Source organism: Bombina bombina, chromosome 2, assembly GCF_027579735.1.
Source record: "Bombina bombina isolate aBomBom1 chromosome 2, aBomBom1.pri, whole genome shotgun sequence".
Taxonomy (NCBI): Eukaryota; Metazoa; Chordata; class Amphibia; order Anura; family Bombinatoridae; genus Bombina; species Bombina bombina.
The window spans coordinates 468937372-468959428 of record NC_069500.1 but is presented as its reverse complement, the minus strand read 5'-3'; the positions used below and the strand labels follow the sequence as shown (position 1 = coordinate 468959428).

General features: G+C 35.0%; 1 protein-coding gene across 1 annotated transcript in view; it reads left to right on the top strand.

The window, feature by feature from the left end:
- The first annotated feature begins 3196 nt into the window (after positions 1–3196).
- Positions 3197–22057, top strand: part of LOC128647017 (small G protein signaling modulator 1-like) — a 692799-nt gene continuing 673938 nt past the window's right edge. The window contains 2 exon segments of the mRNA XM_053699830.1: positions 3197–3372; positions 3467–3510. Of these exon segments, the coding sequence (XP_053555805.1) occupies positions 3354–3372; positions 3467–3510 (63 nt within the window). The 5' untranslated portion in view covers positions 3197–3353.

Here is a 22057-nt window from a genome sequence, read left to right as displayed (position 1 = left end):
TAAAAGTGTTGATGTTTAAGTGCAAGAGTAAAAGGTGAGTGGCATTGTAAATGTTTGGTGGGTTGGCAAGTAAAGTTTAATGCTTTAAAAATTCAAGGTCCATTGAGTGATTTATTGGTACAGTAAACGGTTAATATGATTCTTTGTACCAGATACAGAGGAGGATGCAATTTAAGGGATAGCCTACTTGAAAATGTATATTGTTTAAAAAGATAGATAATCCCCTTGTACCCATTCCCCATTTTTGCATAACGAGCACGGGTATATTAATACACGTTTTACTTCTGTGATTACCTTGTATGTAAGCCTCTGCAGACAGCTCATTTATTTCAGCTCTTCTGACAGACTTCCATTTTAGAAACAGGGATCGCAACAGTGGTATAAATGATGACCGGGAGAGATTTGCAAGTAAAATAGTTATTTATTTCATATCCAAAGCGTACACATAATGACAGGCACAGCAAACAAACCCCGCTGACGCGTTTCCCGCTTCACAAGCGGTTCATCAGAGCTGGGAGAACAAGTGTTACAAGCAGCTGTTAAATCTCAGGTAACACAGTTGAATAGCCAATAAGCAAAGACTTCCATTTTAGCCATACAGTGCTGACTCCACTGGAGTAAGCACAATGGTATCTATATGATACACATTAACTAGCACTGAGATAAGAGGCAGCATTTAACTGCTACGGCTTAGAAGTTAGCATATAAGCCTACCTAGTTTAGCCTTCAACAAGGAATACTAAGAGAGCAAAGCAAATTTGATAACAGTAAATTGGAAAGTTGTTTAAAATTGCATGCCCTATCTGAATCATGAAAGTTTAATTTTGACTAGACTGCCCCTTTAGCTAACATTAGCCAAAAGCAACAGAATCCTGGTGCTTACCCTTGTCAGTAGAGTGTAAAGTTACTTTGTGAAATATAAAGTAAAATAAGCATAAGTTTACCACAAAGAAATGAATGTGCTAAGGTTGTACAATGCTACAGAAGTCTATATCATAATGTTGCAGCTACTCCAATTTAGGTTATGGAGTGATCAGTGAAGTAGATTTAATTTCCCTTACAGCATTACAAGCTGCAGACTTTTAGTGCCTTCCTGTCAACTATGTGTAGTGAAATAACTCATTAATGTCACATATTTTTCAGTCTCATGTGTTGCTTCAAACAAATGAAACATTACACCTTTGGTTATGCTATTCTTGAGAACGAATGACCTTGAACAAGAGCAGATTTGAAGCTAATGCATTGATAATGCTTTTGTCAACTCTGGGGAACCTAACTGTGTATCAGAAGTTAAAAGATGCCAATGTACGTGATATCAAGGCTAGTTGTACCTGTCATGTCATACAATAAGTTTGCTAAATAGCAGAGCCCGTGCCTATGATGTTCAGTATGTTGTAATCAAAATATATAATGAGTTTAGCTCTTCAGCCAGATACTCAGGTGAAATAAAAATGTCTTCAGCTCGCCTCTCCTACACAGGATACAGGGAACTTCTCCAACATGTCCCCACAAGGTGGCTCTTGTCATAGACCAACTGGTATGTAGCTGACCTGCACTCAATGAAGTATGTGTCTTCATTTTTGGAATTTTATTTCTCCAAGAGTCCAATTGAAGAAAATCAAAGGTCTTCCTTTAGGGAAAGAATATATTTTTGTGCTTGGGCTGTGGTAGCTTAAAGGATAATAGTGTAGGGGTGTTTTTGTTTTGGAGTTGTGGGGGTTATGGGGCTAATAGTGTAGGGGATATTTTGTGTTGGGATTGTGGTGTTTTAGGCGTTAAAAGTGTGATTGGGCAGAGGTCAGGGAAATGGTTATGTAGTTTTTTGTGTGCCTTTGTGCTAGCCCAATGAATAGCACGTACAATAATTATCAATGGGTGCAAAAAAATTAACCAACTATTGTAATATGAGCAAATAAATGGAAGTGGTAGGTATTGTGCTTTATTAATGTTTGCACACTTTACCGCTTGCATTTTTGCTCTCCACTTGTACTACCTATGGTATAGGCAGCTATAATGATGTCAATCACATAGTACGTTAAAAAGGGCCATTCCATTCAAAATTTAAATTCACATAGATTAATTACATCTTTGAATAGAAACATAATTGCAGTATACCTGTATTGGCAAAAATGCTTCTAGCAAAAGTTATCACTGTTTTTAGTGTTTGCATTTTTCTCAACATTGCATGTGAAGCATAGCAAGATATTCTCAGTGCACCAGCATTTTAAATACTACAGCTGCTCAGAGAGCCAGTGGGATTTGTATCATGTCAGTTAATAACAAATTGAGTAATTACCAGATGGTACAAGCACCTTAGGCTCTCTGAGAAAGTGCTGTGTTTAAAATGCTGGTGCACGGTGCATACTTAAATACACGTTTGAAACAGCTATAGTTTGTATTAGAAACATTTTTGATAGTACATGTATATTACAAAAATGTTTTTTTTCATAACTAAAATGCATCCATATGGATTCCAATTTTGACTGGAATATCCTTTTAAAGTGATAGTGAATCCTAGCTATCACTTTAAGTACACTTTTGAAAGAGCATTTATTAGAAGCATTTTTGCTAATACCTGTATGTTACAAAAAATGTTTCTATTCAAAACTGAAATGTGTCCATGTGGATTCCAATTTTGGCTGGCATATTGTTTTTGTTTGGTTTATTACTCTTTAACCACTGTAGATGGTGCCATTGAGATGTTATTTTAGATTACAAAGTAGGCCTTTTCCATATTTTTCCCCTAGTATTTCCCTAAGCCTTGTTTATATATAGTGTTGATCCAAGAGTGGCCCATTTTTTATCCACAGAGGGAAATTTCTGTACAATATGTTTTAATGAGTGCAGGGGACAACAATGTTTAAAAAGTAAGAAGGAACAGATGTTTGTCAATTCTATTTCTTCTAATGGGTTTCACGTGCTGGCAATGTGGTCTTTGTGTATTCTCCTTACGTATTTCCCTTCTGGTGTATAAACTGTGAAATTATTCAGTGGTATTGGTATTCTGGATGTATTTTGAGTTAAACTGGTCAATTTAAAACAAATAGTCATGTTGTGCAATTCCCTTACTTGTGAGAATTGCACCTGTCTTTCTAAGGTCCATCTTAAATAAAATTGAAAAAGGGGAGAGAGGCTGAAACAGAGGCACGGGCGAGCAACACAGCACAGAGCTTGTTCACGAAAGTAAAGGCTATTAGATATGCTGGGGACACAGGAACTCATTTATCAACGCGCGCGCGCGCCTTCTAGCGGCCTTGCCCGTGTTCTGACATCACGATTAGGGTCTGTGCACGCGCCTCGGCAGCTGTTACAGAGCGGAGTCTGCAGAGGACAGGAGCTGTGAAGCTGCAAACATGGCAACGGGGACAGCAGGTGAGAATGATAGAGAAATACAGCTCTCAGCCCCGGTCTGATGTGAATGCAACGTCTTGTACAGAATGCAATAAACCTTTTATTTATCTTGTAGAGGCAGAAAACCGGCAAAGGCTGCTAAAGACAGTCAAGAAGGAGGTAAGTGACCTGCATCTCTAGGCTACTGCCTGTCAAACACACAGTATAGATTGCACCTCTATATACAACACAATCTATTATCTAGCTGTTTAGGTTGTGCTAGGGTTGGAGGGTGTGTTTCATTTGCAAAGCTGGTAGCTCCTGGCACATTGACAGTGACACACCGCTGTCCCCATGGGTGTTGGACGTATACAGCATGCACAGTAATAAGGCAAATAACGGCCACTTCTGGCTTAATGCATCTTAATCAACGTTGTAAATGCACGATATTAAAATATATTGGTTATAAGAATACTTGTGTAAGTATAATATCAGTATAAACCTTCAGTCTTGTTGTTAATATTGTATAGCAATACCAATTGACTGAAAATCTAAATATACCTGATTATTTTTTTGCAACTTATGTAGCTATGTTATAAATGTTAGGAGTGTGGAATGGGCATAGGCTGCACCTGTGCCGCCTCCTCTGGTCACGTGTAAGTATGGCAGAGTCCCAGTGATAGCCAGCTCTCTGTTCCTGTAGGTTGACTGTGGCAGTAAATTATTTACAGTTCTTCTCTGTCTATATGTTACACTAGTGACAGTGAAATGTACCTAAATGATTACTGTATTTCATATTATATTTCAAAATATGATCATGTTATGCAACCATATATTATAGTCATATTTATATTTATCTCTTTATAAATAATTGCATACTTGTATCCTTTGCTTTCTATTCTATGTTATATTTGCTTTATTTTTTATATGGTCTGCCCTGCAGGTTGTAAACATAAGGGTCTTCTTTTTTTAGTTATATAAGTAATCTTCCCAGACTGAGGTTTTTTTTTTTCCTTTTGGTTGCCTTCAAAATGCACACTTATGTGATTTATGTCTTGTAAAAATGTGTTTATTTCATATGGAGAATATGGAAAACAAGTCCTCATCAAGAATAAAGTTTAAGCATATATTTTTGTAAAACTAATTATTTAGACTGACATAAATACATTGGACATGCCACTCTCTAGGTCTACCAATTAGCCTTCCATTCTTAATCTTTTTATTGGCATAATCAATATATATAGACATTCACATATGTGTCTAGAGAAAGTGTCTGCAATGATAAAACAGACTGATTTCAGTGACATATACAAAATAGCATCTCCACTCTGTCTCATTTCTAAATTCTATGTCTCTCTATCACTTCCCTCAGATAATATAGCTAAGAAATTATTCTGTTATATATTTATCACAGTAAAGCTCATACATTTTTGGTGTACTTTCTGTTGTTTATAAAGGTTTTTATTAATATTAGTGCATCTGTTGCTGCAAATATCACTTATAGCCATTGCTTTGCCTCATGACTGTATCATGGATGTAGTGGTTTGTTCTGTACCAATCACAACATCATATGTACAAGCGTAAGGGAGGGTAGCCGCTTACATGGCTTCTCCTTTTTCCTGTACACCACAGATACACTGCTTGTCTTGCATAATAAATGATACTGATGTACATTATTATTAAGACTGATGTGCTATTCAAGGTTTGAATGATGGTTGCTGTATGTGTACAGCTGAGCTGTCAACATGGCTAATGACATACCATTTGCTGAAACAAAAACACAGCATGTCTGGTTCATCCAGCATCAGATGTGCCTATTGAAGATCACAGATTTGCAGTTTATTGACTATTCATCTTTTTTAGACTCGTGTTTTAAAAACAATATCGCAAAGTTAATGAGCTAAGAACAAAGTGGAAAGATACCAATATTTAATACTGGAGGGAAACTAGTGAAGTTAGACCACTGTTCTCCAATCAGCACTCTAGTCATATGGCACTTTTGTTGTAGCTAGAGTGGGGATTGGAGAATATTTCAAACTGTGAGCTAAAAAAAAATTAGTTTTGAAGTGACAGGCTGGAGTATTTGAATTTCAGTGCTTCATCTAATAGTATGTTACAGTGTATCATCCTAACAACTGATGAATATAACTCCATCTAAAATATCACTAGCTTTCCGAATCTTTTTAGGCAAAGGGGAAAGTTGACCATCACTTTAATTTATTGTTGCATTTAGATGTATCAGTTAGTATTGATTTTCCTTTTGTCATACTTAAAGTGACAATAAAGTAAAAGTTAAACCTTCAGACAGACAGTTTAAAAATAAAATTCAAATTCACTTCTGTTATTACATTTGCTTCATTTTATTGGTGTCATATTGTTAAAGAGTAAACGTTGGTAGGCTCATAGGAGCTCAGTAGTGTGTGTGTTTAGCACTCTATGGTAGGGGTCAGCAACCTTGGCACCCCAGATGTTTTGGAACTACATTTCCCATGATGCTCAGACACACTTTAGGCTGGCTGAGTATCATGGGAAATGTAGTTCTGAAAAAACTTGAGTGCCAAGGTTGCTGACCCCTTTGGCAACAGTGCTTGCAGCAATGTTATACATTGTTGGGACATTGCTGCTAAAGAATGCTAAAGCTAATTGTATTTTTTTTAAATTGCATGCTCTGCATGAATGTTTATTTTTAACTCTACTGTCCCTTTAAAGATTTTTTTTTTTTTTAGTATAACTTTTCTATTCAGTATTATATATTTTTTGCAAGCAATTTTATTTGGTGTGTGAAATATATATTGTTTCCTTTAGTATTCTTTTATTAAAACTGAATTTGAAAAGACAATTTTGTTGCCTTGACAACTGTCCTTAAATTGGAAGGACACAATTTTTCTTTACACATTTAACAGCAGTTAGCAGGTGTATGTGTCTGCAAGTGTTCCAACAGATTGCTCACTGTCTCTTTTATCTATTTGTGGATTAAACTGCACGTAATACGTTTCACGTTATTATTGAAAGATGTATACTTAATATCTAAAGTTCATCTAAACCAGTTACATTTTTCTAAATAAAATAATATAAAATAACAATACAGAAGTAATGATAAAAATATGAAAATATTCAATATGAAACAGGAAGGATATTCCCAGTCAGCTAATAAACTAGAAATAAACAGACATCCCAACCTGTAAAAACTCATTTCAGGGAGGTGGGTTCACCCGCTACTGTGCTGCCACCCCCCCCACCCCCCCACCCCCCCCAGTTATATATTGGACACCTTGAAACCCTAAATAAGATAGAGGCTTATCATTAAAGTAGCTTCCCAATAAAGTCACATAAAAAAAAAAACAGTAGCTTTATTGCACAACCACATACAACAAACCTATTTGTCAGTGATTGTACGCTTGTTGAATGCTTAAATATTTTAGAATACAAAGTTTAATTACGTGCAGTAAATAAGGAAGTATTTGTGTTTTATTTTATTAGAATCAGTGGGGGCTTTTTGGTTACTGATGCATGCTTTGAGGGTTCTATAACGTCCCAGCAACTAAAGGCATTCCTTAAAGAAACACTTTTCCGGATTTGGGCCACATTTGATCATGGTACTTGGAGTTTCAGGGAGATTGCATTCTATTTGCTGGCATCAGGGAGCCGCTATTACAATCAGGGAGACTCCCTGAACTTCAGGGAGACCTGGGATGTCTGAATAAATTACCTCATGGTGTATAGTTTGTCACCTTTCTAGAACATTTTCCTTATTTACTGAATACATTTCTGCAGTCTAAACAGTTTGTTATTTTATTCTCCACATACTGTCAATCAATTTGTATCATTATTATTATAATCATTTTTTAAGTGTCACCAGATTCCAATAGCACTGACCCATATTATTGTTTCATCTGTATTATTGATTATGCTACCAAGTTGTAAACCTAATTTTTATAGTTAAAAAAAAATATATCGTTATTGTCAAATGTTCACATATAATACTCTTCCAAGTTTGATCAAACTGCACCTGATTTAAAGAACAAAGCAATGCATGATAGAAAAATTATGAAATATTCTGAAACTTTATTAACCAAGGAAACTATATGTACAGACTTTACAGTTTCTTTACAATTGTTGGAACATTATACTATGCTTTAATTGGGTTATGTTTTGAATTTGCTTTTATATTTATGAAGGTATTAATCACTTAAAGGGATAGAATGGTCAAAAGTGAAATGTGGATTGATGAACTTCAATTTTAAATAGAAGCATTTTTTAAACATACTTCTATTAGCAAAAATGCTTCCAGTAAAATACATTACTGTTTTAGCATCCTACATTCATATGCTACATGTGACTAGGGCATTAGGGTTTAAACACCATGCATTGCCTGCTTAGAAAGGATGCCACACTTAAATGTAGCTTAAAGTGAAGCAGTACATATGCATACAAGATGGGCATAAAGTATGCTTGTATTCAGTGTCTTAGACCCACCAGACTGTTATCCCCATCAGTGACACCCATGTGTCTGCTTAGTAGCTCTTCAGCAGTCTTAAATATTTCACACTGGAGGGGGCACTCAATTGGTACCCAGAATTAATATGGTGTACTTGTATTTGTTAAGCCTTATAAACACACACACACACACCATTATCCATGAGTTTTAAATATTTACCTTCAGTAGTTCAATGAAGGTATTAGTCAGTGGAGAGGGCTCTGTGGAAACTCCGCTATCCTACATAATGACTAATAAGGAGAAACTGTACTCCTATTTCTACAGAGACTTTTTGAAATTTGCATTAAGTAGGCAAGCACTTCAGTTTCCTAGACTGTCCTTACATGTCCAGTACAGCTGAATTTGACCTGTCCAAGACTCACAATAGTAGTTTCTTCCTTTCTCACTGTATACCTTTACATTCACTGAGATTACACAATTTCCAGTTATTATCTCAGTCTCTAATAGTTTACATATCACAGGGCAGGTAGGACATTGGGGCGAATTGAAAATTGACCCCCAGTTTATATGAAAGGTGAGGACTGTTCCCTTTCTAAACCAATACTCCTGCAATTAGTCCTATCATTTGGTTTTTCTTTCTCAAGCTTCTTCAGACGTTTCCTTTTTTTCAAGTACTTATAATCACATCTTAGCTCAGAGGTTGTACATCTCACATGCTTTTTGCCTTGTATCAGTCATAACTCTACATTACCATTAGATCTCTGTGTGCCGACCAATAGTAATACTAGATTGTGGGATTTCCAATTTACTTCTATTCCAGTAGTGACAGTTTTAGTTCAAGTTAAAATACATTTAAATAATGTGTTTTGCACAGTAATATTTGGTACTGCTAAAGTGACCTTGGGAAGGGAAACATTCAAAATTAAACCATGATTCAGATAAAACATGCTATTTTAAGGGACTTTTCAGATTTAAGTTCCTCAACTTCTTTTATCAGATGTACTTTCATTCTTTTGTTAGCCTTTGTTGAAAAGCATACATTCATAGGCTTTGGCATAGTGCACTACTGGAAGCTGGCTGGTGATTGGTGGGTATACACATATGCCTCTTATGATTGTCTCACCATATATCTTCCCTTTCAATCCATCCTAAATGCCTCTGCCAAGCTTATCCACCTTTCCCGCTGCTCTGTATCTGCTGCCCTTCTCTGTGAGTCCCTTCACTGGCTCCACAATCACAGCAGAATGAAGTTCAAAATTCTCACCGTGACCTACAAAGCCCTTACTAATGCTGCTCCCCACTACCTGTCCTCACTAATTAACAAATATACTCCAGCCCGCCCACTAAGGTCCAACAATGACCTGCTCCTTCTACCATTACCTCCTCCCATGCTAGAATGCATGACTTCTCTCCTGCGGCACCTACCCTCTGGAACGCACTTCCCTGCGCTGTCTGACTTTCCCCTGATCTGTCCTCTTTGTAACACTTCTTAAAGACATTTTGTTCATGGAAACCTACCACCTCTAATGATAAATAATGAGGTTCCACCGATCAGATAAGTTGTTTCATGTCAGTAACAAGTGAGTTCCACCTACCTTATAATTTCCTTCATCTAACTCTGTACTAACATAATTCCCTCCCTTTCAATCACCACCTGCTGTTTCTCAGCTTCCTACCCTTCTAGATTGTAAATTCCCACAGGAATAGGGCCCTCAATTCCTCCTGTATTTGTTTGATACATTTTGTCCTGTATTGTATCATCGTTGTACTTTTATCTTTTGTACCCATGGACAGCGCTGCAGTATTAGTTGGCGCTCTATAAATTAAGTATAATAATAAAATAGTAATAAAATGTTCAACTATTCCCCAGTAGTGCATTGCTGCTCTGGAGCTGACTTTATAGGTTAAATACATTGGGCTCAATCACAATTCTCTAGAAAAACGTATCTAATGATTTTCAACAGAAAACCACCACCAGTAAAGTCTATGGGGATTTTTGTAGATAAATCATTTTATAAGTTCTGTAAAGGATTGTGATCGACCCCATAGTTTTATGCAAGTAAAGGTGCAATACTAAAATGCTCTAATATATTTAGGGCCAGATTATAAGTGTACTGCAATATATTGCTTTCGCTAAAGCGATATTTGCACTCCACTTTGTAATACCAGCTTATGAGGGTGCGCTTCCATAGGCTCCAAAGGGAGCCTCGTTCTGATGCCATCATACTCGACACCAGAACATTGAGCAGCGAAGGGGTAAGTAACGCAGCAATGGCAGCATATTTTTAAATATATATGTATATGACTATATACATATACATATATGTGTATATACACATATTAATATATAAATATATATGTATTTACAGTGTAAAGACACTTTTAAGTGCCATTTTTTTTTGCTAACACCCCACTCCCACCAACTTTAAACCCCAAAAACTGCCTAGTGCAGTTGTTTTTTATTAAAAATACAATACACTTGTAATGGCTAGTTAATTATCATGTGCCCGCAAACGAGCAAATTTGCCTATTTGTGGGTGCACGATAATTTAGCTCTCCACTTGTAATCTGGCCCTAAGTGCATTTTTATTTTGCACTTTTACATCCCTTTAATGAATGGTTATGTAGCACAAGAATATTAGGGTCTGATGATTAAAAATTTGCTTGCATTGAGAGAAATCTCTAAACATTTTTATTGAGGGATGGGGTGCTTTTTTGAGTATTAAATTGCAATGTATGTGTCTCTCCTTCACATTAAGAACTCTGTTTAGCAAGATAAAAAGCTTTGAATCTAAAATTTGCCTTTCAAACATTCTTTGAGGGCCCTTACAGTACTAATAATAAGACTATAGAATCTTGCTAGACCAGAGAGTTTCATATGATCTGGCCTTTAGTTGTGCGTTAAATGAAGATCATTTGTTTGCATGCTAGATTAGATTTTCTTATATTTAACATGTGCATTATTAGATCACATTGACAAACTTCACAAAAAAGTAGACTGTCTTAGTAAAGTATGAGCACCCCTGATCTACGTCATTCCTTTCTCCTGTGTAGCCTGCTTATTCGATTTTGTATCTGTTGAAAATTCCTTTGACATTTGAAAGCATGCAATTCCTACTTTGTTCCTATTTATATATTGATTCTTATATAGTTATCTTGTAAAATGGTTTTAAGTGAAGTGCGTGTGACCTACACATGTAACACTTTTAGTCAAACTGGTTGCTTTTAACTGTCTTATAAATTAAAAAAGAAAGGCATGGTTAACTTAAAATTGTAAAACAATAATCAAGCTGAATCAATAATGTAACGTTATTAATTCAGTTTTTTTTAATTCACAACCCAATTTTGTATAGGCTCACAAGGTAAAGTTCTCAGCATGCTTTTCAAAAGTAAGAATATCTTTTGCTATGAATGGTGATGATTATACAGAATCAATATCTGTGATTACCATGTTTGCAATATGGTACATCTTTATTTTTATTGTCTTACTATGTCTGATAAAAAACAGACAGGAATAATCCAGCAACAACCACAATATGGGCTAGAAGTGGAGTGCTCGACTTCGACTCTTTGCGTGCATTAGGTAGTGCGCGTATTGAAAGTTGAAAGTAAACATTTTTTGCTTGTGCACTGACCCGACACGCACAAAGAGCCGAAGTTACAATATCGTGATCTTGTTAACGTATTCCCCCCCATAGACTTCAATAGAATGTAAAAAGTGGGTAAAAAAAATCAAAACCCCCCAAACGAGCATTTAGTTAAATGTGCTAACAGGCATGAAATATTAATATTTCACATTTCAATGTTCTTTACATAGAAGAATATGTTCTATTTATTCATAAATATATATATATATATATATATATATATATATATATATATATATATATATATATATATATATATATATATATATATACAGTATATGATGTTTTTAGTAAAATATATATCTATACCTATATATTTTTATGATTATATATAGGTATAGATATGTGCTTGGTCCCGAAACATCACAGCACGCAATAAAGAGTTTTTGTTGACTTTGTTACCTGAAGACCAGTGAGTGCTTATTCTTCATTATATATATATATATATATATATATATATATATATATATATATATATATAATGTTACAGTTAAAGTGCAGAAATCAGTTAATGTGCACATTACCTAGCTAATCTGCAGATTAACTAGGGTGATCAGTTAAAGTGCAGAAAAATTGTTTCATTTCTCAAATTACCTAGGTAATCTGCAGATTACCTAGGTAATCTGCACATTACCTACTAGGCACTAGTTAAAGTGCAAAAAATGCACTTTAGCGGTAACATATATATAAACTAAAGGGAGTCCCATGGTTTTTTCTATGATAATCAGTTCATATCACTTTTTTAGAGAGCCTGGGGCACTTTCTTCTTAAAATGGAGGTATAAACAAAATCTTAAAGGGCAGTGCAGCGCACTTTATGCATCATTCATTGCCCAGACACACTTCAACTTCTTAACAAGTTTATAGTAGTTTTCCCAAGGGTATAACAACTGCTCTCATTCTGTTTTTGCATTTATTAGCATCTTGGCCTCTACACAGCATTGTATATTTCCCATTCTGCATTCTGAATTGTTACAGAATCGACTTCCCTGCAACCCATTGTTGAATTATGCAATGAGCACAAATAAATGTAAGAACATCGTACTGAGAATGTGAAATATCTGCCATTGTAGCTGTAATGTATCTGTGATAATACAGTTGAAAAACAAATAATACACTTTCAAGCACTTTAGCTTTTTAGAAAAGTTTGTTTCTCTCATGTAAACTGTTTATTGAAAAAGAAGCCGAAGAATGTTCTGATTTCGGCCTAGGGCAGATACGCTGTTCTGTTCTAATCAGAGCCTCGGGCGCCGCAACTGCCTCTGGGAATCTTACCATGGGTCCCAGCCCGCACTTCTTGAAATTCTTTGTCTGGGAAATTATCTATCTATTGAATCTATAATAAATAGATTTGATAGATAATTTCCCAGACAGAGAATTTCAAGACGTGCGGGTTGGGACCCATGGTAAAGTTCCCAGAGGCAGTTGCGGCGCCCGAGGCTCTGAATAGAACAGAGCACTCTGGAGCGTATCTGCCCTCAGCCGAAATCGGAACATTCTTCTGCTTCTTTTTCAATAAACAGTTTACATGAGAGAAACAAACTTTTCCAACTTTAACTACATGGAAGCCGTTAATGTGCACATTACCTAGGTGATTAGAACAGAGCACTCTGGAGTGTATCTGCCCTCTGCCGACATTGGAACATTCTTCGGCTTCTTTTTCAATAAACAGTTTACATGAGAGAAACAAACTTTTCCAACTTTAACTACACGGAAGCAGTTAATGTGCACATTACCTAGGTAAAGTGCAGATTCTGCACTTTAACTGAGCAAATCAGTTAATCTGCAGATTAGCTAGGTAATGTGCACATTAACTGTTTCTGCACTTTAACTGTAACATATATATATATATATATATATATATATATATATATATATATATATATATATATATATATATGAATATCTATTTAAAAATACTTACACCATATTCCCCTATATGAAGATCATTGGAATATGAAATATTGACAGTAAATACATATTAGAACACATTGTTTCATTGCATACATATGATTTTACATGTTTTCAGCTACTTTACTGCAAAGGGCTTCAATGCACATATATACTGTATATATATATATATATATATATATATATATATATATATATATATATATATGTATAAATCTGTATTTATGTGTATATGTCTGCAAATACATATATACACACATAAATGCATATGAACACACATATAAAATGTGTATATATACATACACATACATATTTAGACATGTATATCTATGTATCTCTATGTTAAAGCCTTTTGCAGTCCTTTTTTTCTCACCTGAGACCTTATATTTTTGAGCCCTTATAACTTTTTTATGCAATAATTTTTTAAATATTTTTCTTATCAGATAGTGTTGTTATGATTGTAACTGTACTTTTAAATGCTTTCCCCCCACATTTTAGTTGAGTGTAACAGTTAACCAGAGCTCTGAAGTTGCGCTATCCTGAACCGTGTTAAATTCAATAGTGCTCAAGTGAACACGTTTACTTTCAACTCGTAATATGTGAGCTACTTCTGACGCGTGTGTTCTATGTCTGTACTATGACCAGTGGAGAAATTTATGAAGGAAATGTTGTCTCATAGGCAAAATCTCATATCTTATTGAGGATTGAAAGGGCATGTGTGCTTTTTTTAAATTAAATAAATGTTTTAGATTCCTAGGTTTAGGTACTTGCCTAATGGAAATTCTCAACTTAAACCTTGTGCTCTTTTACTTACTAACCCAACATGCTAAGCACGCAACTGGAAGAAGGCAACAGTAGGTTCTATATTTTGATTATAGCTTGTGATTCTGATGAAAGAGAGTGTACGATGAGCTTTTTTCATTAACTTAGCAGTTAAACCCAGGAATTTACCTTTTTTTCTCGTTTAATTGCAACTTTAACTTGTTGTATCAGTGTAAGGTCTTTTTTGCCTCTGATTTTTTTCCATAGTTTTTTTTTCTTGCCTATTGTTGCTATATTTCCCTTTCCTGGAGGTATTAGATGAAGATGTATAACTAATTTTTAGGATTTTTATTCAGAAATCATCTATGTACTTCCAGATCAGTATACATCAGAGATAAATGTGCTATAAGAACTAACTTGATTGCATGATTCATAATATTGAATCCTTTTTGAAGCATAAATGGAGTCCTGTAAATTCTCTAATCTTTGTTGTGAAAGTACAAACCAAAAGTACCATAAGAATCTTACAATATTTAGACAATGTATACTAGTTTATTATTGTGTGTGAAATAAAGCAAACCCAGCCCAAAACAAGAGTCATTTGTGATGGAACATTATTATACTTGCTGCTTTTTTATGGCCAAATTATGAAATACTTGGTGGCATAGAGAAAAATCTTTTATTTAGACCGTATGTTGTACTCATGATCTATAAACTGGTAGTTCCTCTATAATAAATGTCAGGCCCCCAGGTACTTACCTTAGCATGGCAGGTCCTAATTTAAAGTCTGGAAGGAGGATGATGATCCAGGGTTGTACTAACAAGGGAGCTGTGAGTGCATCTCAATATCGGATGAAGATTCAAAGGGTTGTGCTAAGTTTAGTGCACAGGACATGCAAATCTGCAGACCTCTTCTAATAAAACTGCTGTGTTACCCGCACTAAGGGTAGTGCTATTTGTAACTTTTATGTTGGAAGTGACCCTGCAGTTGTTTTGTGCCAAAACCTATGGGGAAGGTGTCAAAAGGCCCCTGTTAATGCCAGTCTGTGCTTGGCTATTCTTATTGAAGTCCTGGCATTTTTCCTCCTTATCTGCTCTCCTGGTTATGACCCTTGCATACATCCTGGTTTATGCTCCCAGCCTTACTCTTGCTTGTACTTTCAATTTTGAACTGATAAACTGGTTGCTAGCTTTTGAAACATAACTTTAGCCTACCCTTTTACCTGTTCCTACTGCTGTGAGGTTTGGTTCCTAATGGATACTCTAGTATTGAACTTTGGATTTTACTTTCTGGATTCTCCCTGGGTTCTGTCTATCTGGTGAGGACTTTGGCCTTTTCCTGACATCCCTCTACAACTTATTTCCTGCAAGCCTGGTTCCAGATCCTCAACAAGGTAAATCTATTATTACCTTATAAAAGTAGATCCACCAGATTATAAATATTAGTGCCATTTTCCAATACTGTTACACTTGGTATGTGACACAAAACCTCAGCATACACATGCTTCTCTTTGGTTGATGTCTCAGGCTTAGAATTGATTGCAACATAAGTTGCAAAGGTCAAAGAAGACAAAGGAGATCTGTAAGTGTCCAGAGGCCATACACTTAATTTGCAAAGGGGTTAAAGTCAGATTTGGCACACAGTTGGTAATTAGTGGCTATGCACATATGCTACTTGTGATTGGCTCAGCAATGCTGTGCTGGTTCAGAGCATGTTGAATCCATTTAAGGTGGTTAAACAAATAGTTATCTGCAATATGTTGTGCAATAAGAAAATGCATGGGTCTATAAGCCCTAACATCAATAAGACAACAAAATGAGGGTAGATGTTTGTCAGGTAATTCCGCCCAGTACCTCATTATTTTTAATTAGGGGTCTCATGATACATTTCTAAGGTGAGGGATAATAAAGGCCTCTTAAAAATCCCCTGAACCCCTAAAATAGAATCGATTCTAAAAGGTATTGGTTATTGTTATGACAGTAAGCTAGCAGCTGGACAGACATAGGGCAGTCATTTGAAAAACGAGGGTTGCTGCTTTATAAAACTTGTCAAGTTTTTCCCTGTATTGTGGAGGGCAATATAAGGGATACCCCACTCAACTGATGTTATTCCCAATTCCTATGGTTCTGGCAGGTGATCACTTTTGCCATGATGAACAGATGATAACCACCTGGACATTTGAAGCCTCCTTTAAAACAGACAACCTCTCGTCTTTCAAAAGAAGGATAACTTGCCCCAATGTAGTGCTAGGTTTTAAGGCCAGAGCACCGTAAAAGACACAAAGAAGATAGTTTATTGCAATTTCTATCGAAATCACCTTCTTTGACAGCTATGTTAAGCCATATACATGATGGACTTCTATTATTATAGTAATGCTCTGTGGAATGTTCTGTATACTGGGGTTATGTTAACGAATGAGAGAGATCTTTACTGCAGATGTGTGCTCAGTCAGCTGTTATGGGGTTCATTTATTGCCAGATTAACCTACTAACAGACTCTCTTGCACTCTTATCTCCTATTAATAAAACAAATGCTCTCTGTCAGAGAGAGCTGGGTTGGGGGTTGTATTTGTTTAATTGTTATTGGTTCTTTTAGAGATCTTTGGCATGCATATGTACTGGGATAATCAGATGAGTTCTGTATACATTTGAGTGTGGTATTCAATAAAGATTATATCATTATTTCACAACTTAGACTCATCTTTCCCTTTTAGTTATATCACTTGAGTCTCCAGTGATTTAAGTCTTTGTAAAGACTGCCCTGGTTGCATTCTCACAGTCTGTTGCTGGACCCCTCAGGTCACCATCGGTGACCACTGTCTTAGAGCCTGATGTTCAAATCTTCCCAGCATGGAGAGAAATCACACAATTTCTTTTTATTTTTTAGACCTTGAATTGTAATGTAGAAGTCTCTGTTTCTCATGAAAATCACTACATAGCAACATAAATAAAAAAAAATTAGAAACACGAATTTTATCTTAAGGGCCTTGCTCTACTGACGAGACTTCTTAGATCATCTCACCTGAGCTGCAAACTTTTAAATATCAAGCCCTTGGAGCGAAAGGGAGCATTCAGATACCCTAATGTGTAAAATCAGTTTGACAAGCGAGTAGACAAAGGACTTGAGGAAATGATTGGCATGCTTATCGGAGTGTCCTTAGGGTGTTTCTGGTCTACAGTGATGCGGGATCCAAGTTGTTCGTCACACCTACTATATTAAAGGGATTCTAAACCCAGATTTTCTATTTCATGATACAGACAGGGCATTCAATTTTAAGCAACTTTCTAATTTGCTCCTATTATCAATTTGTTTTGTTTTCTTTGTATCTTTTTATTTGAAAAAGCAGAAATGTAAGGTTAGAAGCCGGACCATTTTTGGTTCAGAACCTGGGTAGCGCTTGCTGATTGGTGGCTACATTTCCAGGGTTTGGTGCCTTAGAGAGGTTATTCTAAAATCTAAATTCCAAGCACCTACCTCTAATATTATATTATTATAAGTACAAATGGTCTCATATCAAAATATTTTGAGTACAATATATAGAAAAAGGAGAGAGATATATTTTAAAATATGTATTGTACAAATATGCAGCATAATGTTACAAAAATACTAAATAAATTAAATGAAATATTTGAAATATGAATCCAGTGTAGCAGAGTTACAATAGTTTAGTCATACTTGCTTATAAATAAATACAATACCATATCAGAATGTCTTGACCGCATTTTAGTTTAGATAATCTTTTCTGCCGCCCTCCTTATGAGGCAGGGGAAGAGATATTTATACCTTTTTAAACAGTTTATTGACATCATTAAGAGTAATCCCCAAACAAAAACAATTTTATAATCTGGAGCTAAAACACTACATGTAGCATATTGGCATCATTAAGAGTGGTAATGAGACAAAAACAATTTTATAACCTTGATTGAAAATACAAGAAGTACATTTCACAGTAGCATATTTTTTATTCATTTTATTTGAAACTATTATATTTATTAACATAAGATAACATAATATTGAAATGGCTGTATACATTATAACAGAGCTCGACCAATGTGTACAAAATCTAGGAGCCAGCCTATAAATTTAGAAGCCAAAAGCTTTTGGCCATCCCAATGATAGATAGATATTTAATATATAATCATAATATAAAACAATAAATAGATATGCATGCATATTATATTTTTTTTTATAGAATATACCTGTATATATATATATATATATATATATATATATATATATATATATATATATATATATATATATATTGTCAGTATATGGTCGGGTTATAACACAATATATTTAATAATTATTCTTTAAAATAAACCCACAATCAAATATGCATATACTAAGACCATAAAATTAATATAAATTCCTGAATTCTTTTTTTATTAGTTAATATCTATAAACACATTGAAATATATTTGTAGGAACAAGAATATGAATCAATACTATACACGTTTAAAACTATTGCTATGCTATGCAAAGTTCATAAAAGTTGCCTTATTCACAATAGCCTCCCAAATCAGAGTTGCATTTAAAATATCACAATGAGACTAAGATATAGGCTACTAACATTCAACAGTACAATTTAGGATTAGTTAAAAATACACAGGCTATGAATATAAGCTAAAATACAAACTGCTATCTTTAATCTATTACTTATAGCAACAACGAAAGTTTGTTTTAAATGTTTACCTATGTTTAAAATATTAAAAATTAGAACAACCATACATCACCAAAAATGACCAAATCGATAATTCAGCTTCAAAACTTGTTTGTCCCACCTCATATAAAGATAAGTGTAATTTCAATTGATAAGAAAAAGTATGGCCCACTTTGCTTATAGTTTGACTGTGTCTCACGCAACAGTTTTCAGTCAGTTTAGCAAAATCAGCAGCAGCCCCAGTCTCATCCTGCATTCCAGCTTATATTGCTTAATCATAGGTGAGAAAAATGGGAGGCCCTACGGATCTGCTTTGTGATTTGTTCATTTTGGAAATGTATGTTACCAGGGAGATGCATCTTTGTTAACAACCAATTGTCTTTTGGCTGTAATTCTTGCATCGCAACACCGGATTTTGGCCATCAGGGGGCAACATGACAAACAAACAGATTTATTCCTAACATTTCTAGACAGTAAAAATATTTTTTTTAAATATATATTCAAAATGCAAAAATTTCTTTACATTAATAAGTTACATGTTCACATGTACTGTATTATGTCACGTTATTCCTTCTGATTATTTTAATATGAAACATCAGTATCCTTTTTAATATAATATTACATCAAAGTAATTTATACTGCTAACTATTAGCTTAAAATCCATTTAAAATAGTCTTCAGTATCCTGGCATTGCATTGCATCTCAACAGGAACACAATGCACTTCATATCTCCAATGCATACTTAATTTCATGGCCATACCAGCTGCAGATCTAAAATAAAATAATAGTGTTATTTATATTTTTCATTTAGCAGACATTCATATTTAATATTATATGAACAGGCAATTTCATATCCAATAATGTTCTTCCTTTCATTTTCCATTAGGTTCCTGGAATATAGAGAAATTTTATTAATTTTGGAATAACTTAAACATTTTATATCTACTAATGCAGTTATTCATCTAATTTATTTCAATCTGAATTTCATTATAGACATGTAATACAGTCTAAGGAATATATTTTAAATATTTTGTCTAAATACATATGTACATGTGTGTGTGTGTATATATATATATATAATATATATATATATATATATATATATATATATATATATATATATATATATATATATATATATATATATACACATGCATTCATTTCTATGCAGTATTTAAACAATGGGGTTTAAGAGTATAATTTAAAAACATGTGTTTTTAGCTGGTCAAATTTCCATTGCCTCAATTACACATCAGGGACTAATTTGCATTGAAATGTAAATGGTTACTTTCCCACAAAATATGTCACTTACGCCAGACTTCTAGGCTACCTTGTAAGGAGCAGGACATTCTATCACACACTTCCGAGCAGTGACCATATGGTATTTTAAAAGTGATTGTTTAAGTTAAGTAAACCAAATGTTTTATTGTGCTCACTTGAATGCATTTTAACTTTGCATACTGAATGGGGGAGGATTGAATATGGGTTTCAAGTCAATTTTTGAATGAATGAATTAATCATTTGGTACTGATAGTCAAATATATATTATATATATATATATATATATATATATATATATATATATATATAAATATTCCAATTTTAAATAGGACACATGTATTTAAATTGGCTTACAGTCAATGGTATTTGGTGAGGATGTTGACCGTACGCATCATAGACAGTCTTTTATGCAGAGATTCTGTTATTTTTGGGCCCTTATCCTCATCAGCTAGGCATCTTTAAACTACAGTATGTCTTTAGTGCATTTGGGGATATGACACTTCATTCTCCCTCTATGACTTGTAATTGGGACCTAGGATGACACGTTCGCAACTGATTGATATGGACCCATTTATCTATGAAACTATCACTTTTGGGGATCCTTATTTTATAGGCCACTGGAGATATTTTGTCAGTAATGACAAAAGGACCTTTCCACGATGGAAGAAATTTCTTCTTAACCTGATCTCCTCCAAAGTTATAAAGATAAACTTTATCATTTATTTCATATTCCTTTTTGGACATCTTGAGATCATAATAGGTTTTAGTGGCAGTTGTGGCTTTGAGCAAATGCAAAGGCTTTCTTAGGTTCTCCACATATTGATGTGTATTGGCAGCATTTATTAAGTTTTGGTCTGATGTACGGTACAGTAGATGCTGAGGTAGAATCATTCTTCTACCAGTCATCAGTTCAAAAGGTGACATCTTGGTAGCACTACTTGGAGTTGCTCTTAATGCCATTAGGACTAGAGGTAGTTTTACATCCCTGTCTTTACCCGTTTCACTCACAAACTTTTTGAGGATTTTAACAATGGACTGGTTGCAACGCTCTACTCCACCACTTCAGGCAGCTCTATATGCAATATGGAGCTTTCTTTTAACCCCTAGTATTTTCCACATTTTGGTCATCACTTCGCTAGTGAAGTGGGTTCCCCGATCAGATTCGATTCTGGAAAACACGTGGTTGATGAGCAAAGCTGCGCATGTTTCAGCACTATTGTTAGGTGCACTAATGCACTTTACCCATTTAGTGAATACGCATGTCACTGTTAACATGTATTTGTTACCTCTTGATGACCTAGTTACTGGACCAATAAAATCAATTTGTATATCTGACCATGGCTTTACCATCCCCCTTTTCTGCAATTGCGCTCTATGCGTTGGCCTAGTGGGTTGGAACTGTGGACAGATTAAACACCCTTAACAGTAGGTTTGAACATCTTTTAACATGCGTGGCCAAAAAGCGTAGTCACGCAATATTTCATACGTGAGTTTGGCACCACGATGACCAGATGTGGGAGCATCATGGGCATGTTGAAGCATTAGACCTCTGAACTTGGTGGGTACTACCCATTGCTGGATGCCAGTTTTGGAGGTTCTTATTAACAAACCATCCTGTAACTTGAATTGTGATCTGGATTTCATTAAGATTCTAAGATCTTCCTTGCCAATACAATAATCTTTTGATATGGGGTTACTTTCAGGATCTTCTATGTGTTTATAGAAGATGCCTAAAGTGGGGTCTTCTTTTTGACTAGTGATCAGGTCCTCACTAGGAGAATCCTGACTCCATTGTACCAAGTTAGGCTCACTCTGTTGTTTAGCCTGGTTTCTGGTAATGGCTTCTACCTGAATTGCACCCATTAATTGGTCGATATTAAGGAGTTCTCCATTTATGGCTCCTTGTTTGGCTAATGAATGCGCAAGATCATTGCCTTCCTTATCAGGACCTAGCACCCTGGAATGACCCTTGGTCTTTTTCCAGTGTATGGTTAAATCATTTGATACCACCAGATTATCACTCTC